The 25,604-nt window shown below is 36.8% G+C and overlaps 1 protein-coding gene across 5 annotated transcripts in view; it reads left to right on the forward strand.

The window, feature by feature from the left end:
- Window positions 1-19,415, forward strand: part of zgc:103755 — an 86,977-nt gene extending 67,562 nt beyond the window's left edge. For 3 of the 5 annotated variants that reach the window (XM_087288965.1, XM_087288967.1, XM_087288964.1), the window contains 6 exons: window positions 2,468-2,650; window positions 5,161-5,298; window positions 10,032-10,155; window positions 15,190-15,257; window positions 15,410-15,485; window positions 15,733-19,415. In XM_087288965.1, the coding sequence (XP_087145091.1) occupies window positions 2,468-2,650; window positions 5,161-5,298; window positions 10,032-10,155; window positions 15,190-15,257; window positions 15,410-15,485; window positions 15,733-16,126 (983 nt within the window). In that variant the 3' untranslated portion in view covers window positions 16,127-19,415. The remainder of the gene's footprint in view (window positions 1-2,467; window positions 2,651-5,160; window positions 5,299-10,031; window positions 10,156-15,189; window positions 15,258-15,409; window positions 15,486-15,732) is intronic. The other 2 variants (XM_087288966.1, NM_001362516.1) reach the window with 2 other exon arrangements.
- The last annotated feature ends 6,189 nt before the right edge of the window (window positions 19,416-25,604 follow it).

Here is a 25,604-nt window from a genome sequence, read left to right on the forward strand (position 1 = left end):
CTGCAACCCATCTCTGGGAAACATCCATACACCCTCATTCACACACATACACTACGGACAATTTAGCCTACCCACCTGTACGTCAGCACTATCTACTGCGTCACCGCATCACCTTTTTCAGTATCATTTACAATTTTATTGTTCAACCAATAGTATATTGTTTGTAATTCAGCAAGTCTTAAGTCAGCCGGGAAGCACGTTTTATCAGAGCGTTCTCATAACATGTCACATGACCTTTAAATATTTTCAGACCTCAGATTCATGAATGCTCCGTTTATATATAACTTTTCTTTTTCAGGCTTTTTCTCACCTGCTTCCCGCGCTAATTATTCAGTGTGATAATCACTGGTTAATTATTTAATCGGTTTGACCATTTAAAGTGACATTTTAAACTTTAGTTGGATAAATCTACTGCTAATTTGTGTGATGCTTTTCCTGCAATTATGAATTGCCCTTTTAAAACTCTGCTCATCAAGGGCCAATCATGCTGACATCAATTTGCAGTGACAAAGTGACCAAAAAAGTCAGTCATTTTCACTGAGAGTTTGCTATAGGAGGTGACAGCAGCAATTGCCGGTTCTTTTTGGGGTTGAGCTCAGGTTTAATTTCATGCATATAAGAGGTAACACAATGTGCTGAATACAAATCATCACCTTAGAATTATAAGGTTCTATCTGACATTTTTGTCAAAATTGAGTTATTCACATATTCTTATTAAATGACAAAATTACATTATATGATGTGTTTTTATGAGTTGTTTACATTTTAAGACTTTTCATTTAAAAAACAAAAAAGGTTTTATCCACAAAGTCAAACTGTAGCTTGGCTCTATAAGGTTCTATCTGTGAGCCAATCAGCATTTTTAATGCATGCACGAGGACCAATCAGGATCAGCTGTCTTTGTCATTTTGCCAGACTGCTCCATTGACAGCTAGAAACACCAGAAAGACAAAATCACATGAAATCAATGTCGACTAAATAATGCTACACCACACAAAATTGAGATGTGTGTCAATGTGATGATTTAGAAGCATTTCTTGACATTGAGATTCATTCATTGATTTTCTTTTCAGCTTAGACCATTGATTAGTCTGGGGTCACCACAGTGGAATGAACCGTCAACTTATCTATCATATGTTTTACGCAGTTGATGCCCTTCCAGCTGCAACCAATCACTGGGAAACATCCATACACACTCAATCACATACATACACTATGGACAATTTTAGCTTACCTAACCTGTACCGCATGTCTTTGGACTGTGGGGGAACTCGGAGCACCCGGAGGAAACCCACACCAACAAGGGGAGAACATGCAAACTCCACACAGAAATGCCAACTGACCCAGTCGAGGCTTGAACCAGCGATGTTGCTGTGAGGCGATTTGAGATTGTTGAAAAATAATTGTGTGGAGTTTGCATGTTCTCTCCGTGTTGGTGTGTGTTTTATAAAAAAATGTATATGTTAAATGTGAAATATATTTATTTGTTTACATAGTCAGTGAAACACTTTTCAGTGTTTATTAAACTAATTTGGTCATCGTCTGTTTCTTTTAAAGACTTTAAATGTAATATTAGGCCTTAAAGGGCGAATACTTAATTTAATTTATGGGGCATAATTATAATTCGATAGTTTATATAAAGCATAAAATGTTATAAAATGACATATAATATAATAACATTTTAATTAGATAAATTAACATTAGCATTAATAACAATTAGCACAGCCTTTTATGCTTAATCTGAACAAGAAAAAATATTCATCCTAAAACATGAAAAAAATGTTAAAGAAAGCAAAAATGTTACTTTCTCAAGCATCAACATATTGTTACAACACCATATATATATATATATATATATATATATATATATATATATATATATATATATATATATATATATATTTTTTTTTTTTTTTTACACATTTTTTTTCCTTGCACTTAAAAAAATATAAATAAATAAAAATTGAAAAACACCATTTACAAATGTGCTGCATAAAATTCCAGTTTGTGACTTTACCTATTTTTTTCTCTTTTTCACAAATGTCCCAGAATGAGCATATGGCTATAATATCATTACGATACATTTTATTTAATAATCATACAGCTTGGAATTATTGTTTTATAGATAGGACTATTTTAATTTTTCTTTATTTATTTTTTATCTTGTTCTGGTTAAGCATTTGCAGACAACTTTGACATGACTGTTTTCTGTCTGAACGCAATTATGACTGATATGTCTTAAAGGTTTTTTCTTCTTCACTCAGCAAACAATGTAAAAACAGCTTGAAAGAAAAAAAAAAATATATATATATCTTTAATTAAACGATTTAACTGATCTAATTAATCGGTTCAATTCATTTGGTCGGGCAACACGGTGGCTCAGTGGTTAGTAACCACGTGTAATAAATAATGATTATGTTTGTAGTGCCAATGTATTTACTCTGTCATTTCTGATCTGTCCACACAGGTCTTCTTTCACGCAGTTGTTCCACTTCCTCTTCCTCTTTGGACTCTAGACAAACTTCTAGACGTCCACCACGTCCACTCCCACGTCAAAGACCACCGTTGCATCCATGGCAGGAGCGGGTTGCTCCAAGCACCAGATCTACACCTGCCCCATCCCGTTCACACACCTCCACCCCACACTCAAGTATGTCTTTTTTGCAGCTCTACTTTTTCATGATCTACCCTAATAGTTAATGGATTTGTATTTGCAAATATGAATGTGCAAAACAAACTCTGATTGGGGATTAGGTTGCAAACACACTGGGCAAAGACAATCTCAGCACAGTCAAAAGTTGTTTACCCAAGAAAGATTCTTCTTAATGCAATATCCATTTTTATTGTCTTTTTTTAAAGATGAGATAAAAATGTATGCGCTTCTAGAAGAATGTCTTCAGTACCTATAAACACACTCCTGAAGCCTTCCCAGAAGAGTTGAAGCTGTTTTAGCTGCGAAGGGAGAGGTGTGAGTGTGCATATGCAGTAGTGTAAATGCTTGTATTTAGATGTGTGAGTGCGCACATGTGTATATGTAATTGGTGCATCGGTACATATTGCTCATGACTTTAGGGTCACAATTTGGTGCGGTTTGGTGTTAGTGTAAAATAATTATAATGGTAATTGAATAACATAGCAAATATACTACTTAAATTAGTGTCTTTCAAGTTTTCCAGGTACAGTATCTAGTAGCTTTAAGGTACGAACTTAAAGGTTAAATATTATTGAAGTTACAACCACTGTTCAGTCGAAAGCATGAGTGACTTCTTTGTTTTTGTTGTTTTATTAATATTAAACAGCTGGATTAAGGTGTTTTCACTTTAAGGCAATCCACAAGTTTGCACTGAGGCAGTTATAGACAACACATCGTTTCTCAAATGTTTACATTCTAATAGATAACCAATTGAAAACTCGTCAAGTCAGCTACTGGACATAATTGAATTTTACCAATTAGAAGCAAGGCTTAATTTGCGCATCATTACATTCATTTAGGCATTCAGACGAGGGCACTTCTCAAACCTTAAGTGTAAATTCCTTTTACATACAGCTTGATGTTAAGTGCTTAAATAACAAGAGCTTCAATTAATTTACATGTAGCTTAAACAAGGATAGCAGAAACTAGTGTGCACTTCTGATCCCATGTCAAAACCAGGTAGTAATGATGGCAATTTTTTTTTTTTTTTGTTGTGTTCACTGCTTGTTGTACAAGTTGTGTTGTGTTGTTGTTTATGTGGTGATGTGTTCACAATGTTCATGCCAATTTCTGTTTCACATCATATGTATATATACAAAAGGTGTTGTCATACAATGCGAATGAAAACTTCAACATCTGTTATTTATATATATATATATATATATATATATATATATATATATATATATTAAGGGTGTCACGATTTCGATTTTAAATCGAAATCGATCGAAGTTTATGCTTAATTTCGATTATCGAATCAAAAAATAGAATCGTCAATGCTGCCATGCCCCCATGTCACGTCAGCCTGGCTTGCCAAGCAGGAAATAAAACAGGCTTGTTGAAGTGCTTGTTAAACTGCAGACGCAGGTGACCCGTCGACAGAGCTTAAACCCTCTCCTATTTCAATCAAGTTGCCGGTGTGGAAGCATTTTGGATTTCCAGTGAGTTATGTTGACGATGTTCGTGTTGTCGACAAAAAAAAAAACAAAAAAAAAACAAAAAAAAAACACAGTTTGCAAGCTCTAATATGTACGTATTAGGGTTCGTCCGATAGACAACACCGGCCTCGCGCTCCTCCACCCCGCCCCCATTGCAAATACGCTTGTGAAAAGTACACAATCAGGCCCTGTTTACTCTAATATTTCTTTTTTTTAAATGGCATTTTTGAACAACGATTTGACATCCACAGTGGCGTGTAGCATTTCTGAGCAGCCCTCCTTCCTCACTACTGATGAAAACGCACATCGCTTGACCACACACACTCATTCACACACAGACACAGACGCACATACACAGTCATGCGCTCGAGACAGCAGGTCCAGGCCTTCAGAGGATCAGTAGACTGCTTCAATCTTTCACTCACTTGTACTTAGTCATTTTAGCGAACAGCTCAGATACTGTTGGTTGGTTCCTGTTGGTTGTGCACCTTTTTTACCGACGCCATTATAACGACACAGAACACTGCCTACTCACGAGTCCCGCAGAAAAAGTGATTGACAGATGGTAATTATGTGTGTAACTTACCTTTATTCATTTACTGTATGATTTGTTTATGGGTAAAACAAAGACCATGCAGGTCAGGTAGTTTAAACGGTTGGCTACAAATAATTAATTCGTTATTAATTAATTAATTATTCATAATCGAAAGTCGAATCGAATCGTGACTTTAGAATCGAAAATGTAATCGAATCGAGGATTTGGAGGATCGTGACACCCTTTATATATATGTCTATATGTGTATGTATATATATATATATATATATATATATATATATATATATATATATATATATATATATATATATATATATATATATACACACAATATTTTTGCAAAAACATTCAATCAAACAATCAACTGTCTATGCCGATTAACCAGCAAAACTGACACATCAGTTGACCTCTAGGTATTATATAGTTAGCAATAGTTTTTCTTTCTTGGACTGTTTTTCCTTCTTATTTTTCAGTCATTGCTCGCAGTAGAACCCCTTTAGCAAGCAGCACAGCACATGAGAGCCCGGAGGTGCATTTGGGTGAGCGAGTATTGGTGGTGGGACAAAGGACAGGAGTTGTCCGATTTTACGGCAAGACCAGTTTTGCTCCAGGTATGACACTATTGCTTTTCTATTCACCTGATATCCCTGTGAAGTGCGCTATGTGTCAGGGTTAATTGCACATTTAGAGCAATTCAATGGCTACTCCTTTGCTATTGTACCTCGATCCCTCTCCTTTATATGAGACCTCTGGATGAATTAAAGCCATATTTCAGTAGCAGCGCAAATGTTCCACTGCGTCTAATATCACACAATGGAAATCCAAACATTTAATAAATGAGGAAAAGGCCAGCCACTCAAATTCGCTTAACGCACACTTTACCTGTTATTCTGCTTGCAGTTTTTGTCTGCTACTCTCAGGTCTATAAGTTGAATGAGGCAGTTTTAAAATGTATACCGTGTAAAGGTTATTCGCTTAATGGATGTGGAACTCAGGTGAGCTCAGCAGTTCTTCAGCACTGTGAAGTTAGACATTGCATTGACTGCCATTTAAGGTACACTTGATATTTTTCAAGGACACTTAAAGAGTTGTGGGGCTCTTTGCTTATTTTACAGAATTGTTTGCAGAAGTGGCTTAAAAGTAAACAAACTATCAATGTTTTAAAGAAATTGATCTGAAATCCTTTTATGAATTTGATACCTTATATTCATGGGATGCAGGCGTTAGAATGTAATATGCTACAGAAAATTATAGTCAGGAATTGTGTTTACTGATCTCTATCTCGGTACAATATCTACTCTATCTCTATACTATCTACATTCTACAAGCAATTGTTCAGCTTTAGAAATGGATAAATGAATTTCAAGGAATGTATTTTGTGTACTATAACATTAAGAAATGGACGGTTCATTCCATTGTGGAGACCGCAGATTAATAAAGGCATTAAGCCGAAAAAAAATGCCAAGAAATGCCAAGATGTGCAAATGATTTTGCTTGTCAAGTAAGTTTTTTTTTGGTCATTGAATGGATTTAAAATAACAAATTCAAGGATAAATTTTTCTGATATGCATGTAAACTTCCAAAAACAAGTAAAGTTTCACAAACTTATTTTGAGATGAGCACATGATATGATTGACTACAGCTCATCGCTTATCATTAGCTAGCCTATCGAAACATTCCAAAACTACTATAAATTTCCTGCCTAAACTTCATTCCCTGTCTTTGTTTTAGAAAACCTCCCCTCTATCTTTCCCTCCTCCCTCCTCCTCAATTCTGTGATCGGGCAACACTTAATGGTTCAAGTTCTGGTTGAGCCAGTCGGTACTCTCTGTGCAGAGTTTGGATGTTCTCCCGTGTCCGCGAGGATTTTCCCTGTGTACTCTGGTTTCGTCCCACAGTCTAAAAACATGTACAAAAGTAAATTATAATAACAGTCAGTCACAAGCACTTAATGCATACACACTAAATCAATTAGAACCACCATAGTAAACAAAGTATAGGTAAAACAAATTAAACTGGGGGCTCTCAAGAAATACCTGATCTCTTATCCCTCCTAATGCTCATTGACCAGGCAGGAACCTTGGGCTCATCTATCTTCGAGCTCAGGGTTCTCTCCCAGGACAGCAGGCCAAACCTGCTATCATAGTCTAGCATTATCTAAGTGTGAACTCTTGAAACAAACAAAAAAAAGAGCATAGCAACCTAAGCCTATAAGTAAACTGTAAGTAAACTATCAAAACAACTTTTTAGTTAAGTACATTGTGTCTTGTAAAATTGTCCGATGTTGCCTTTTAAAAGATATCTGGATCATAAGATATCTAAGTGCAGAGGAAATATCAATTCTTTAAGCCATGGTTTAGCAGTAGGATAATTAACACTTTGCGCATACATTTTAAATGCACATGAAAGTATTGACACATAACTGAATAGGATAACTATTTTATCCCATAAGAAAAAAATAAACTGTGATGAGAACACGTTTACAGAATAATTTCCAGCATGTGAATCAAAAAAGTCATAATTTTTGTTTTAACAGGCAAACATAGGCATATTAAACAATTATATATATACAATTAATTAAGTGCAATTATACACACACATACACACACACACACACACACACACACACACACACACACACACACCCCAATGCCCAAATCCACCTCAAGTAAGCTTAAAAAAACTAAAAATTAATGCATCTTTATTTGACATTTTGCATTTCTATGACTGGTTTCTTTTGTGATACTTCAAAATGCATATTAAAACAGGGTGATGAAAACCTAGCTAGTGTAGGTTTAAATGAAATGCAATGGACTGCCAACATTTTCTATACCTCAGTTCTTTCATGAAGCATTAATGCTTGCCTTAGTTGTCTTTCACACAGATTGGCTGAATGTAAAACAAGCTTGATAAAGATTAGATGCTGTGCATAATTGTGAATATTGACTCAGTTGTATATTGAAACAAGTATAGTCAGGGTTCCGGTTCAGTGATTATTCAATATTATGTCTTTTGAATAGGCTTAAATCTTCTTGGAAGGTTGACTTTTCGTGAGTGAGATTTGCGGAATAAGCCACTGTGCAAATGAGTTAAGGTATTACTGTATAATTTGCTTGTGGCTTGTATTATTATTATTATTATTATTATTATTATTATTATTATTATTATTATTATTATTATTATTATTAATATTATTATTATTATTATTATTATTATTGTCATTGTTATTATTGTTGTTATTGTCATTATTATTGTTATAATTTTGTTATTATTATTATTATTATTAATAATATTATTATTGTTGTTGTTGTTGTTGTTGTTGTTGTTGTTGTTATTATACATAGTTCAATAATGATTGATTAGGTGCAATTTATCTGTTAAAATGCAATTGGATATTTGTATTTGTAGAATGCAGCTGGTTCTTGGTGCGGGAAACTAGAGTGACTGAACTGTTGCCATAAAAAATCTCAAACAGACTCTCCAGTTCACTAATTAATGACAGCTGAGTGCTGTTGAACTCAACTCTGAGTTTTGTGTGAAAGGCATTTTAATGTATCAGGCAGTGCAGCATTTTCATCTAAATCTGTTGGAAAACAAAGCATAGTTGGAGAGCAGTAAAATAAAGCACCAGTTTTGATTTGCTGTGCACAATGTTCACATGAGGGAAACTGACAAAATACATGCACGTGATAAATGATGCATGTGACATATGATTTTTAATAAAGCTAAGCAACACATCAGAACTTTTTTTGAATCTGAATATGTCAGTTTCTCACCGCCATTTTAACATGCCACTAGGGATGGCTTCTTTTCTTTAAAAAATGATCTCTGCATTTGACTCACTGTTATGCACAATATGTCTATAAAATAACGCGAAAATTAAAATAGATAAGTAAATACATTGAAATACAATTTGTGTGTAAATGTAAATACGTATTTGTAAATAGTTTTGTGTATTTATCATTCAACAGCACTAGTATTTTAAATATGAATAGTTATAAATATGAAGTACTTTAGCAGAAGTCTTTAGATAACATTTTTTTTTCTCTCATGACAACTCAGAGGTTTCTTTAGTTAATGCTATGTATTTACCAACATGAAATAAGAAAGAACAATAATTATACATGATTTATTAAGTTCATTCATTCATTCATTCATTTTCTTTTCGGCTTAGTCCCTTTGTTAATTCGGGGTCACCACAGCGGAATGAACTGCCAACTAATCCAGCACGTTTTTTTGCCGATTCGAGTGTCGATTTAGCACCGGTATCGAAATAACCCCAAACGATACACAACCCTATTTATAGTGTGATAATTGTGAATATTTTGGTTACAGAAACACATTAACCCACTCCCTAGTGATGTGTTAGTTTTATGACAGATTTATGCACTTCTGGAAACTTCAAAATAAAAGCCACTTCCTATACATCATAAAAGAGCCAGGATAAAATTTTAAATCACATCAACTGTGTTTGTTTGAAGGGAAAAAAGTCATATACACTAAAGGTGGCTTAATATTAAGTTAATTATGGGGTAAATTTCAGTTTTTGGGTGAAGTACTTTTTTAAGAAGTACATTTTACTAAGAAGTACATTTTTATTATTATTATTATTATTATTATTATTATTTTATTTAAATAAAGTCAAGTATTTACTTATTACAGTTTAGTAAAGAGGAACTGAACCTAAGTGCCTTTACCTGTAAGTGAAGATTCAACTAGATCAGGGGTGCTCAATCCTGTTCCTGGAGATCTACCTACCTGCAGATTTCAGTTGCTACCCATATCAAACACACCTGCCTGTAATTATCACGTGGTGTTCAGGTCCTAATTAATTGGTTCAGATGTGTTTAATATGGGTAGCAACTGAAATCTGCAGGAAGGTGGCTCTCCTGGAACAGGATTGTGCACCCCTGAACTAGATAATCATTTTCTATTTGTGTTTTTTATTTTTATTTTAAAGAACATGAATCTTATCTGCCCCATCCATGCAATTTTATTGATAGGCTATCAAAGGCTCTAAGGTGAAATCCATCTTCCTCTCAATCTGCCCTTTTCATCTGCTCTTCGAACATTTATAGAATAGCGCTCACCCTGTGTTTTATGCTCTGTGCTTTGTTTACTAAAAAGCAACTGTTTGTTTGCTCTTGCATTACAAAGCTTTTGAAAGGAATGACTGGATTTACTCAAATCGCAGGATTTGATATTCGTTTGTTTAGGCTCAAGCTGTAGTGAGAAAGGACAGATTGGAGATTGTTTACCCAGGCTCAGGTCGACGAGAGAATAGCTACATTTCACAAAATGCGCCTCCTTCTACACTGTGTGTGTGCGTGTGTGTCCCTTACAGGATTTTGGTTGGGGATTGAGTTGGACAAGCCGGGCGGAAAGAATGACGGATCAGTTGGAGGAGTACGATACTTCAGCTGTCCTCCGAAACACGGAGTCTTCGCTCCACCCTCACGAGTTCAGAGGCAAGTGCGCCGCAGAGAATTTACGCTCCTAATCGCATCTTAACTGAGTTTTATTTCTGTGTCTCGCTGACTTTTAGCTTGATTATTTCTAGCCGACTGTGTCTTTGATTGTCGAACAGACATTTCGACCTTTCTGTGCAGAAGCATTAATAAGATTGTGCATCGACATTTGCAAGTCATTTCTGCATGAGGGATATAACGGCCCCGGCAGAAGCTAATGCCCTGCCCTTGTCCTGAAAGACATTTCAAATTAGATACCATGTTGGGATGTCTAAAAAAATTGCTGGCATAATCAGCTTTTTTTAGACAAATAATTTATCAGCACTGTATATATTTTAGTGGTGGGCTGGTAATGGCGTCTTCGAACCTGTGTGTATTCTTACTGTGAAATTACCACATCAAACGTGATGTGCTAACATGGATGCAGTTCACTAGAGTGAATCTGATTAATGTTAGCTTCACATCTAACTATCAGGCAGCATTAGAGTTTATGCGTTTGAGTAAAACATATACAAATAAAACAGACTGGGTGCATTTTAAAATGAATGACGATGAATGAAAATTAAACCGGTAAGCTGTCTGACAAAAAAAGGGCCCTTCTGAATCAAATCAGCAGGATACCCTTTTGGATCTTTCACTTACTTCGAAGACATACTGACCACTCTTACATGGAAATCAATAATCTAGTTATTTGGCTTAATAGACAATAGTATAATTAAGGTGTTTACGTGAAGTGCTTTCATGTACGAGTTTCCTGTCAATTTGGTTGACTTTAACTGCAGTTTGGCACTTTCACTCATGAACATTTTATTCATGCCCCCGTGACAAACTGGGTTATTAGACGCAAATAAGGAGTCTAGTGGGAGTAATATGGAATTTAATAATGGATGCCGAATGGAAAGAAAAAAACGTCCATGTTTTTGCGACCTGTGTGTGCGGACCTTTACTGACAGCCATGCATGTAGATCATAAAAAATGGTAAAAAGTCCTACATGACAGTAATAGTTTGATTGCGGTGTTTACTTCAGTAATGCCACATTGCATGTTGACTTATTCTTTTAAATTGTTATTGTGTCAGATCCTGCTGAAGTGCTGGGTGAGTCAACAGAAAATTTCCCCTTGAGGGGCAATAAACAAACAAACAAACATATATGCATACTCCACATTTCTTAAATCCATTTCTGTTCAGTTCAGTTATGACTTCAGTTGGATTGAGGTAATCAAAAGTCGCTGTTTCGAGCTTATGTAGGTTTGTGTAGGCCTCAAAATTTATGTTTAACTGAAAAAACAGTTTGTAAACACAAGTAAATCTTACTAAACATCATTTATTTTTATCACCAATTATCATCAAAGAACAGTTTCAAACAGTTTGTGATGCATTTTAGAAACTGGAGATGAGCCCCTGGTCTAATGCACCACCTAGCTTGAGAAACCCGTTCTCAAAGATTTACTTTTAGTCATTATTTGGGTAGATTAAAATCTAGATTATTCTAGATTTTTTTTTAAATGATCTACGCCAACCTATAATACTGTATATATTTATATTTTTTTATTATTTTTTTTTAAGAAAGTTTTTGTGGGAAAAAAGTTTATGGAGACAGTACATGTAGAGCTTGCTTGTTTTTTTTTATTATTAATTTATTATTGTATTATTAAATGTATTCAATTATAATAAGACATATGATAGGGCAAATACAAATCTTTTCTATTTGTGCCATTTGAAAATTGTTTAGCGTTTAGCCCTTTATAAGTCTATTATTTCATTCATAATGGTCTTAAAAATTTTCAAAATTCTTAAATTCAACTAGCTACAACCTTCAGAAACGCTGCTTAAAACATTTATGAATTAAATGATCAAAATAAACAAAACTGTTAAAATTAAAAAAAGCATCAAACAAACTCATGTAAAAAAGAAAAAAAAAAAAAAAATATATATATATATATATATATATATATATATATATATATATATATATATATATATATATATATATATATATATATATATATATATATATTTATTTATTTATTTATTTATATTCAACGATTATAACCTTGTTCAAAAAGATTTTGTCTGAATGTGTTGTGCAATAATATTACACGACACATCTAAATCAGGTCACACACTTAAGGAGAAGTGCAGCGATGTGCTGGAAATTCAGCTTTTTGTCAGGAAAAGTCCTTAAATTTGTCATAGAATGGGAACCCTGCATGTTTAATAAAACAAATGTCATATTTGACTTTTACTTCTTTCATTTGACACCAAGATACTGTAAAATTGCTTATTTTTTACTTTCTTTTGATTCAAACCCAAGCTCTTTATTTTTATTCGATTTAAGTCAGTCTTCCATTATGCCTGTAATCCTTTGTATCAGCAACGATCTGCCCCCCGTTTGTCCCCCTGTAGCTTTTACAGCTTTTATTCCCCAGCTGGTTATTTAACAAATGATCAATGTTCGTATCGCCTTCCATCTGTCATGAATCATATATTCTTAATTCAGAGCCATTCACCTGTGCCGTGCTCCTCTTTTTCTGGCTCATTGTATTCCTGGAGCTGACTGACTGATAAGCACATTGTTCTAGAAGTTTTCTTTCGTTTTGTCTTCTTAATTAACCCTAAGGGCAGCCACAGACACAGTGCTAGCCGAGCCAATGGAGAGATCCCAACCTGTCCTTGCACACATTTTTTTTAATGTAGTATCGGGGTTTTAAGTCAAATCAAATGAAAAAATGGAATCTTTACTTTCCTGATGCATATTACAAGCCCTAAATTCTCTGTCTTCAATTTATTTTTCAATTACTCTGCGTTTTTCTATCTTATATGCGTTTTTTTTTTTTTTTTTTTTTTTTTTTTGTGTAGCGCAATACAGGAGTTTAAAATAATATCTTTGACTAATATGGGAAACTGTCCAAGTTTTTTGCTTTAAGTACCCATGATTAAAAAAAAATGCAATCCCATAACTGAACAGCAATAATTTGGCTAAATCTGTTTAACCTGATATATATGCTTGCTGGGAATATTCAGACCTACATTCTTACTAAAGCTGTCAATAAATGTTTAAAAGTGTAAAAAAAACCTAACAACCAATTAGCCAAACAAACAAATAAACAACCAGATAATTAGCCAACCAGTCAACCAACCAACCAACCAACCAGCCAGCCAGCCAGCCAATCAGCCTAATAACTAACCAATCAGCCAACCAACCAACCAACCAACTAATAATTAAACAAGAAAATGCATACATAAATAAAATATTCTCAGTTAAATAGAAAATTCTCAGTTCATACAAAATTGTTTTAGCAAAATCTCTCCAGCACATGTACACAAAACAAGAGTAATGTATTTGTCCATGTAATGCGGTTATTTGATAAAAGAATGCAATCTCATAATTGAACAGTAATATTTGGCTAAATATATTTCACTTGACATGTATACTGACAGTGGATATTCAGACTTACATTCCTACTGAAGCTGTCATTAAATGTTTAAATCAATTAATCGATCAGCCAATCAACCAAGAAACAATTAGCCAACCAACCAACCAATCAACCAGCCAATCAGCCAACCAATGAACTAACCATTCAATCAACCAGCCAACCAATCAGTCAATCAACCAACCAACCATCCAATCAGCCAACCAACCAGCCAAACAGCCAACTAACCAACCAACCAACCAACCATCCAACCAATCAGCCAACCAACCAACAAAGCAACTAACCAATCAGCAAACCAACCCACCAACCAATCAATCAGCAAACCAACCAACTAATCAGCCAACCATCCAATCAGCCAGCCAGCCAACCAACAAATCAGCAAACCAATCAACCAGTTAGCCAACCAACCAACCAACCAACAAGCCAAATGACAGATTGATCGACCACCTAATAACCTACCAATCAATCAGGCAACAATTAAACAAAGACATACAAAAATGAATAAAATAATATACTCCGTTTATCCTGAGTTTTAATCTTATCGGCACACGTACAGGTGTCTTTAACAATGCAGGAAGTGATTGCTATAAAAAATGTTTTTAATGTTCTAACCAACCCCTCGCAAACACACTTCAAAACACTGTTTGTTTTGTAATGATTCAAAATCTTCAAGCTTTCATCCACTTGTATCACGTGTGACAGACATGGGTTATTTAAAAAAAAAAAAAAAAAAAAGTCAGCCCATATATAACGCTTTTCTAGTGTGTTTTTTTTTTTTTTTTTATATTTTATTGAATAAAACAAAACCATAGCTGTACCTTTAACATGTTGATGTACTTCCAACTGTAACAGAATATTAGTTAGAGGGGAAGGCCTTTCTTTTTGAGTATTATTCCCTCATTGCAAATTAACAGTAAGGGGCATGGTTAAAAATACTGTGGTTAAAACTGTCAAACTGATGTCAACACAGAAGAACCACCACTACAAATGCTGAAGCAAATGGTCATATTTTGATTGAAGATAACCAAAACAAACTCTATTTTTTTTTTTTTTTTTTTTTAGAGGATTAACTTAGACATCATTTATTCACCTAAATAAAAAAAAAAAATGTCTTGATTTTACACAGACTTCAAGTCTGGCTCTGTTATAGATACAGCACCATACCTACTTAGATTACAACCATACTTAAAAATCCATTAAGTCCCCAATAGACATGGATTTAACCTGACATCTGTCCATTACGGAAGTAAAATGGGTTCCATGTGTTATTTCATGCTTACTTCAAAAATGTTGATTTCAAAGATTTTACCTGTCCACTGGAGATCATTTCCTTTTTTTTTTCTTTGTTTTCTGTCAGATCATAAAGGTTTGTGAGTTTGCTACATATTTACATCAGATTGTCTGTGCCAGTTTTGACAAGCATTTGTCAAAATAAACCCATGTGACTGTCACTATTTTGAAGTGATATATTTATTGTTTGACAGCTTACAGAGAATACGCAAGGGTAAAATAATGCGTCTTGACAGTTTTATGGCAGTGCATCAGTTGTAAAAGTGTAGTGGAAGAAGTAATACTGAACGTTCACTTTGTTTTAACTAGCAGGATTCATGGCTCAGTGGACTGTCTGTCAGAGCTGTCCTCGTCTCGGATGAACTATTCCTTCACAGGTGAGCCATTCCGCTTGTCTGCTGTCTGATTCCCTCTTCTCTGTCAAAGCTTTTTAAGACTGAACACAGTTTAGTCATTCCTTTTCCACACAAAACTGTCGATTCACAGAAATTTGGTCATTTTATAAAGCAGACGTATGTGTTTATTTTAGGTATTCGCCGCACTTTCAGCACTTCCTCAGCCATTGCCACACAGAGAGAACCAAGTCGCAAAAGTCAAGCAAGCAGGTGAGAATAATGTTAAATGACTAAACTAAATTACTTGTGTAATTTAGTTTTTTTCAATAGGAAGAGGGTCATTTGACACATCAAACTTATTGGCAATTTCAAAAGAAAATCAATGGTTTGCTTGGTTTTAACGTAACTTTAATGGCTGGAAAACACTTTCCGCATTCCATTCTACTGTATTTCTTCCCTTCCATTCTTTTAGTGTCCCATTGTTAAATACTCTTTGCCTTCTGTTGTCATCCCTCAGGAACCGTTCCAATAATTTGCGTCGCCGCTGGAGCACAGTCAGTGCTGGCTGGGGTGCATCAAGGGCAAACAGCAGCGCTGGCCCAGGGCCTATTCGAGTGGGTGGCAACACCAGTTGTCCTGGCTCAGATGGCACTGTCAAACTCCACCTGGGCATGCAGGTCTTGCTAATTAGCGCCAATGAGATGGCCACCATCCGCTACATTGGCACAGCTGAATTTGCCCCTGGCCTCTGGCTGGGCCTGGAGCTGCGTAGCCCGAAAGGGAAAAACGACGGTTCTGTGGGCAGCCGGCGCTACTTCAGCTGCCGACCTGGCCATGGGGTTCTGGTGCGACCCAGCAGGGTCACATACCGCGGTATTAACGGAGCCAAGCTGGTGGATGAAGGCAGCTGAGACCACCACACTCCAAAAACATGGGCTTCCCGTCTCTCCACCCATCTGGCTTTTGCTTCCTGGGATTTGTTTTCACATTTCAGCCAAACTGAGCAGACTTTTCTTTAGTGTTTCTCTCTAGCTGCACTAAGATTGAGACGTTTATAGCTGATAAATGGTTTAATATATTTTCCCGAACTGACTAAATGTTATGTTTGAGATGTATTGCATTTTAATTCTTCTGAGGTTTGACTTTAAATCCATCTGTTGAGGTAAACAGCAAACTCTGAGCACTTTAATAAAAGTATGTGGGCGAGGACAATGACTTGAACAGCAGGATTTAAGAAGTTCAGACAATTTAATAACTTCAATAACTGTGACTAGATCAGCTCCTCAAATACCCTCTGAAGAAAGCTCGAAAGCTTCGACTCTTTCAGACAGGTGCAAGTCTCTTCAGAACATGGCACTTATGTTCAGACACTTTTCATCTTAGTGCCAGAGAAGTTATAAATAAATAATAAGCACTTTAAAATCATTGTAATCTAAGATCTAACCAGCTGAGATTGTACTTGATTGTTCCACTCTGTAGCAGTTGTTACTGCTGACATGCTCATGGTGCATTGAAGTCATGTTGACTAAATCATTTTTACATGTTTATTGCACCTGAAAACGGGAAGTTTGAATATTTGCTTTTGTCAGTGAGAAACATGGCAGAATCACTGATTTATGATTATATTAGAATTCTATATAAAGTTGAAGTCAAAATCATTAGCCCTCCTGTGAAACGTAAATACTTAATAGAGAGATTTGTTTTGTCACATTTTTAACATAATATTTCTAATTACTAAGTTATTATATCCATGCTAAGATGTTTTCCGGTTTGCTCGGCTGGTCCTTGTTACCAGTTTCATCTGGCGCACTGAAAAATCTGACGTTTTCAGTAAGTTTAGGGCATTTTTCTTCTATTGTCGCCCCTTTTGTAAGTGAGCATGAGTTCTATTTTGAGACCTGTCTTAGGGGCCGATCACACAGAACACGCTTCTTGCATTGTGAGGCATGTCTTTTGAATGGTTTACTAACAGCCACCAGTGTATTGCAAGCTGCTTATGCCTTGTGTTTTTTGTAGTTGTGCACTGTGCACTTGCAGTTTAGGTCATCTCTGAGCAGAAAAAGCGTGTTACGTCAGTCGAGTTTTTTCATTTCATAATCATATTGTTAAGAGAATCGATGGGTTTTCCATTGGGGTGACAGCAGTGTTTGTGTTGTACAGATGACTACAGAGACTTGTGAAGACTAGTGGTTGCTGTTTTTGAGGTTTCCGGAGCTGTATGACTTTACAAATCATAAATATAACAATATTAATACATTTTAAAGTTATACCAATATCAGCACCAACACTTGCACACAACACGCAGCAACAAAAAAACATTGCAGTGCACTTCGCGCCTCGCGTTTTTTGAGTGTAAAAGCGTGTTCGGTGTGATCAGCCCCTTAGGAGCCCTTACTTTTAAGTTTCAAAAACGTGAAAATAAAAACAGAAGCACTCTTTTTTTATGTCACTAGGCAATGACTGAATCAGCTGCGTATTGTGCACGAGTGTTGCTGTTATTGTTATAATTAATTAATAATAATTAATAATATGATGATAATCAAGATTTGTTAAGTCGTACATTGCTGGATAACTTGAAATGAAAATGACGCCGATAATGAAAATGATGTTACTGATGTAACATGCTTTTTTCCACTCTTTTTTTTCAACTGTGGGCACGCAATGACAAAAACGCAAGGCACAGTTAAAATACAAGGTGCACAGGGCACATAAGCAGCACCCAAAAAACGCTCGCTGCCGTTAGTAAATAATTCAAAAGATTTGCATATTAATGCAAAAGTGTGTTCGGCGTGATCGGCGATATTCGAAAATATTCAACTTTGAATACAAATTCCACAGGAGGGCCAATCATTTTGATATGTATTTATTATTATTATTATTATTATTATTATTATTATAGAATTCTGATGTTTTCCTCTGCAAAGCTGTGAAGACACGTTAATCGTCACACACATCCATCTATCAAGTGTGCATTAACATTGAAAAAAACTATATAAATGTAGTGGATTGGAATGGAAAAATATGCTGTATGTGAAATTAACACTTCATCAGGTTTTTGTTTTGCTATTGACTGAGAGATTCCTTATATAAAATTTAGTCACTTTTATCAGTCATCAAAGATGTGTTAGACTGTTAAAGCTAATAATTTTGACAAACTATGAATCATTATTATTATTACCATATAAAGATCAGTAGGTGGAATTCATGGAATTATCACATTTTTATCTGCGACAGTCTGAACACACGCTAACAATCACACACATCCATCAAGTGTGCGTTTACATTAAAAAAAAAAAAAGCATTGTAAATGTAGTGTATTGGAATGTAAAACATGTTTTGTGAAATGAACTCTTAAACAGTTATTTGTTTTGCTCTTGACTAAGAGATTCCTTATAGAAACTTTAGTCACTTTTATCAGTAATCAAAGATGTATTATTAAAGTCTATGGAAGATTATACCGACCAAACTATGAAGACTAAATCAAGCTACCATTAGTACTTTGAGCATATATCACAGACATTTTTGTGACTTTTGTTTTCGATGATGTAGTCTTTAATAGCAAATCAAACAACTGTTGAGAAGAACGTTGAATTTAGAAGTCGTTTATTTTGATAATGAAATACTTGATGAGAGTCTGACAATTATTGCTTATCATTTGTGGGTGTTTGTTCTTGTTTAATCTTAACATTTGTTATTTTTTATTTAATTGAAGGATTTATGTTGTCATTCATAATTACAAACCGAGATATTTAATTTAGCAATGTCTATAGTTTAAAGACTGTATAAATGCAGGAATCAGAGAAGAATGACTCTTTAATGAGCATTTTGCACTAATGGGGTAATGAATGATAAGACATTGTTTTGGAACATTTCAGACATTCATATCAAAACTCTGGAAAGAGAAATACTTGGGGGTGAAAAATGACAACAAGCTTAAGATTTGTCAGAAAGCCAATAACTTAAAAGGGTTAGGAAATAAGACAATTTCCAGTGGACGTTGGAGTCTTATTGCACATTTCAGCCAGTTTCCACAGGGGTGTTTTGTACTGTCTGTAAATGATCTGCTTAGCAGTGTGTTTGGGTGTATATTTTGTGTGAATTTAAATGTAATATTGTAACAGTGACATGCAGATCTGAATTACTCGATGTAATTCGCAAGGAATGTTTGTCAGCTGATTACAATAAAAAGGTTATACTATAGTTCTTTCTGTCTTTCTTTCTTTTGTTTGTTCGTTTCTTCATGCCTCCCTCCCTCTTTCCCTCACTCCCTTCCTTCCTTAGGCCCTGTTTACACTAGTGTGTTTTAGTTTTAAAACGGCGTTTTAGAATGAAAACGATACATGTCCACACTAGCGTTTCACCCAGCGTTTCTGAACAGCTCTCCGTCCACACCAAAATGCTGAAAACGCACATCACGTGACCACACACACACACACTCGGGCAAGCGCTGCAGCCTATCTACCCTGATGAGAGCTCTGCTCGTCGGACTGCTCATCAAGCATCTCCCGCTGGATCTAATCCCACTATATTTATTAAACGTGTAAATGATCATGCTCGCGCGACCGAGCGGATTCCCAGATTATGAATATTATCAACAATAACGAATTATTATTAATCATTAATATTCCGGATCAATTTATTGTTAATTTGACCAAACAAACACAAGCAGAGCCGCCGCTCTTCCGAGCGGACACGGTAATCTATTCATTTAGAAATAGGGAATTTAATTGCTACTTCTTGTGAAGTAGATTAATCATTCAAAAGTTTTAAACAACTTATAATAGCTAGGCAGGGGAATCTGTATTTCAGTGACATTTTCTCGTGAGGCAAACAATACAATTCATTTGATTATAAATGGAATTTATTGACTAGTCAGACGTAACGAACAAACAAACGCACAAACATACATTAAACACAAAACAAAGGTAAACCACGTGGAGATATCGGGTCTATAGAACGTGTAACAGCAAAGAGACATAGTAAAGCTAGGAAATATAGATTTCAGGTAAAAGAGTGACAAAACTTTCAGTTCCACACGCACCATTAAGGACCACCGAGATTATAAAACACACCTTTTTGCTAAAAAGGGCACAGCTTAATCGCATAACTAAAGGTACCTGGACTTAATGCCTGGGATCTCTCTCTTTATGCGGGTCTTTTCCTGATGAAACTCCTTTTGATGTCCTCCTGGATGTGTGGAGTAATGCAGTTCGGACGAACACGATCGCAAACTTTAAACTGAGTTTTCTTTTGTCGGAAAATAAAGAAACGTGGCGGGAAAGTCCATGCGGCGTAGGAAAGCCGCGTGGCCCGAAGGCCACCGACAATGATGTTCTTCTTAGGACGTTCTCTTTCTGCCCAGATGTTTGGGGGGAAGTGTGCTTATACCTGCGGGTCACGTGACAACCCGTACAGCATTCTGACCAATGATTTCAGGGGAAAGTTTGCACGCGAACCTTCCTTTGTCACGGGGCTGCTCGTATGCAAATTTGAGTGTCCGCCTAAAGCATGCGGACAGGCATTTAATACAGGGCTTTAAAGAATAAAGCAATGCGAGTTATGGTCTTGCACTATGCATCATGTGTTGTAAAATGTCAGCAGAAACCCATCGGTACCAAACATGGGGGGGTTGAAAGTACATCAACATAATTTTTCATATCCTTACAATATTTATGCTTTACAAAGGCCTAAATGGAACATGCATACAGGTTATAAAAGAGGTTACACAGGTAAGAAAAGTCAGAAATGAGATACAAAGTTTACAAAACATAACACATTGGTTTTTCTGGATTTGATGAGTTCATTTTCTTTCTGTCGGACCAGCCTCGTGGGGGTGTATGTGTGTGTGTGAGGGTATTTGGGCAGGAATGTCTTTGAAGTTTTCCTGCTTATCTCTCCAGGCCCCCTGAACAACTTAAGCTGTCACGAAAATCCAGACTTCTTGGAGCCAGGAGTCGTAAAACCGTTCTGTCGGACCGTGATAAAATCAATAAGAAATTTTATCTGTGGACTGTACGCTACACACGTAGCCTACATTCTGTATATTGACTGATCGCTTGCCTTTATTTCCTATAATGTATAAAACTATTGTATGTTATACTTTTATAATGGCCGTTATCGATTATTAAAACTGATATTCAGCAAAAGAGAGTAGTTTCGTATTTTCACTGAAATTGAAAGGAGGCAGTGAGGCCTCTGTTTTGTTATAAATATACACACAGTGAAAATGACGCTCATATATGCAGCACGACGCCTCAACATTTCTGCTGTCAGTTAAGTTGCTAATATCAAAATGAAAATAGGCAGTTCCTTAAATCATGTATTCATTTTATTGTTGAGAAAATGAAACAACTTAGCCAGGGTTATGTGAATGAAGTTATAAAGTACACTGTTCCCTTTGAAGATTTACCCTTGTCCTCGGTAGTCTGTTTTCCATATCAAACTGAGGAGAAGGAGACCGCAGCCTTGATCAAACTTGGAAGTCTGGACTTACAAGAAGAGGATGCAGGACTGAACTGTGTGTAAGGTTAGGCTACTTAATATTGAGGAAAAGCCCCAATCATAGAGGCGAATGTCGGCAGCCCCGCCTCCTTTTTCAGATGTCTCCGTTTTTCCCCCATCCACACTGAAATGGAGCAGCAGCGTTTTAGAATGAAAACGGCTTCTCTAGCGTTTCCAAAAACTGTTTTTGGCGCTTGAAAACTCTGGCGTAGCAAAACTTATGCTTTTTAAAATGAAAATGCATTAGTGTAAACGGGGCCTTAGTTTAATTCTGCTTACACTACTTTAGTTTCTAAAGCCGAGGTCTCACTGAACTTGTCTCCCATAGGCTTCCATTCATACGCACGCGAATCCAGCAGACCAGGAACGTGTGCAAAGCTTAGTGAACTCTGACCTGTGAAATCGCATCATGTGACTGTGTGAAACCAATCGAAGATCAAAACATGACCTCTCTGTACAGAAATTCAAAATATGGACCAATCGCTTGCTTTTTTATGTCTAATCGCCTTGTTTAATTCCGCCTCTTCACAGCGCCAAATGCAATCTCATTTCGCAACCTCAAACTTTAGTGTGACCACGGCTTTATGGTTGTTTGTTTTAATTCCTTGCTGTTTGATTAATACTAACATTCACACGGGGCATAAGTGTCAACCTTTAGCGGAGGGCGTGTGTGAAGCTTGGTGCTGTCGTTATAATCATAGCAGCATCAGCCAATAAAATTAGACCACAATTGGCTTCTGTCAAAGACTAAATATGACACAAGGTGTGTCATTCAAATAGTTTTCAATGGGGAAAAGTGTCAACATGGCGAATGAAGCCCCGCCTTCTAGTACAGACAAGCCTTCTAGACAATCAGGGATTGCTATAGACTGACAAATCTCTGGAGTAGGGGCCGCATCAGCTGTGAATTTCTGCAGATTTTGTGTGATTAGAACGTTTAGAAATGAAACTAAAGACACAGTTGTTGTTTAATTTTATTGATGATTCCAAATATGAAATTTAATCATAAACTTGGCAAGCATTTAGTATTTTAAAGATGGGCAACGAGTGAAATGATTGAGTAGGGTATGTCTGTGGACTGCAAGAAAGTGGCGTAACATAAATGGGGCGTAAAACTTGTCAAGGTAAAGTTAAGGACAACCACATGTCACAGCTATGTTGTCAGCAAGATGGCACTGTACATCAGTTATTCACATCTACACTTACTTGACACCTAAACCAAACCATCACAGTAATTAATGCCTACACCTACATCAACTCTAAACCCAACCATCATAGTTATTAATGTCTACACCTTACCCAACCTTAAACCCAACCATCACAGCTGTTAACGTCTACACCCCCCAAACCTAAACCCAATCATCATAGTTATTAATGTCTACACCTTCCCCAAACCTAAACCCAATCATCATAGTTATTAATGTCTACACCTCACCCAACCTTAAACCCAACCATCAGAGCTATTAACGTCTACACCTCCCCCAACCCTTAACTCAACCATCACTGTTATTAACATCTATTTCAGGGGTGTCAAACTCATTTTAACTCAGGGGTCACACGGAGTAAAATCTGTTCACAAGTGGGTCGGACTGGTAAAATCATGGTATATGTAACTTAAAAACAACTGGGTGGGTGGGGCTGCGTGATGTATTTGAAGACCGGGTGGGTGGGGGCATAATGGGGAGAGTGGTTGGGTTGTTGCGCGACGTATTTAAAGAGCGGTGGGAGGGCGACGTATGTGAAGCTATGATGTGAAGACAGGTGGAGAGAGAGGGGTGTGCAACATTATTACTACGTCTTTTGGATTTGCCCCTGTGTGTGTCGAATGGTTTGAACTGCTCTGTGATTTTGGCCCAGTATTATTTGGCACTGCAGATATAAAAAGTAAGCTTTTTAACTAATTTTCTAATTGCTTGTTGTGGTTGGATATGATCATATTTGGAACAGGAAATACCACATTGCAATCATGGACAGCCACCTGCTCCAGGTTTATTCAATACAATAAATCCAAGCGAATGCTCCGAGCACTGCACTGTCATATTCTAACAGCTTGAGATGATTTGTGATGTGCTGAATTAGTATCTGTTTGAAAATCAGTGGACTCCATATGGTCAGCATAACAAGCTTTGGTTTGCGATGACATTCACACTGGCTTAAATGTTTTAAATGGGCCTAATTTACGAGAAGGATACATTCGCATGGCATTAGATGGGATCGATCAATAGGATCCTGCTGTTTGTGCCAGATCCTGATCCTGCCATCTGCATGTCAGAGCGGAAATTAAGATTCATCAGAGCAATTGTCGATGTTTAATTATTTAGTGTTGTGATTCTGCGGCCTCCGTGACCTTGACTGATAAGAGCTAAACCTATCAAAATGTTGCCAGAGCTCTAAGGTTTGACATACTGCAGAGTCAGGAATGACCTTTTCACCTCAGTGTTGTAAAAGGGTTATGTTGTTTATGTGGTCTTTATACTGTATCAGGCTGCACATATCAAAGGAGTATTGCAGAAAAGGAAGATAAGGGATTGAGAGAGCTGCTGGCAGATAGCTCTCTGTAACTCTCACATGGTCGCCCACTGAAGCCAAGCAGGGCTGTATCTGAATGGGAGACCACATGGGAAAGCTAGGTTGCTGCTGAAAGTGGTGTTAGTGAGGCCAGCAGGGGGCACCCAACCTGCGGTCTGTGTGGTTCCTAATGCCCTAGTATAGTAACGAGGACTCTATACTGCTCAGTGAGCGCCGTCTTTCGGATGAGACGTTAAACCGAGGTCCTGACTCTCTGTGGTCATTAAAGATCCCAGGATGTCCTTCGAAAAAGAGTAGGGGTTTCACCCCGGCATCCTGGCCAAATTTGCCCACTGGCCTGTCCATCATGGCCTCCCAACCCCTATCGGTATCATAATGGCTTCATCACTCTGTCTCCTCTCCAGCAATCAGCTGGTGTGTGGTGTGCGATCTGGCACAAAATGGCTGCCGTCGCGTCATCCATCGCAGGTGATGAGGAGATTACCCCCCATGTGTAAAGCGCTTTAAGTGCCCAGAGCTATATAAATTTAAGGGATTATTATTATTATTATTAAGCTGGGATTCTCTAGTTAACGAGGGGCAATTTTAGGGGCCATTTACACATTTTCAGACCAAAATGTCACACTTTTAATGTGCTTTGCGTGTTCATTTACACTTGTGTTTCGTAACCACGTTCCTTAAGGACCACCAGCTCCGCACATTTTCCAGGGCTGCATCTGAAAATGCCTACTACTCAGTAGGTACTACATTTGAATTTGAATCTACTACATGACTGTACGTTCTATATAGTATAAATGTAAGCAGTATGAATGAGTGGACCCAATCATGTCAGTTCATGAATTCTCTCACGTGGCATTATGGGATATCGTAGCGTCCATCAGATGCACGATTCAGAATCTCGCTGGAATTAGAAGATCATCTGAGTACTTTTCACAAGCTGTTTTTTAATTCTGTGAATTCGGGCATACTACTCAGCTCACATACTGTACTATATAGCCGGGCTATTCAATTGGCGGCCCGTGGGCTAATCTGGGCCCCCGAGGCAATTTGTTCTGGACCCTCCAATTAATTTGATAAGTCAAGGCTTGGACAGAAAATATAGAGTAAATAACATTCAAATAAGTCTTTATTCAATTTCAAGAAGAACAAATGCAGCTGCCGTTTGTCGACCACCCGTGGGGGAACGCATACTAGATGAAGGCAACAGAAATTCCACCTCAGCTCTCTCGGTGCGGAGAGTGGATGAAGGGGCAGGGCAAGGAGAAAGCCCCTGCAGCGGAGAGAGTGCTGGAGCTGGCGAGCGCCGGTGAAGAGCTGGATTCAACAGCGGGGTGACTGCGCAGATCACAGGTAAGCAAT

The sequence above is a fragment of the Danio rerio genome, chromosome 17 (genome assembly GCF_052040795.2).
Source record: "Danio rerio strain M-AB ecotype USA chromosome 17, GRCz13ab, whole genome shotgun sequence".
Taxonomy (NCBI): domain Eukaryota; kingdom Metazoa; phylum Chordata; class Actinopteri; order Cypriniformes; family Danionidae; genus Danio; species Danio rerio.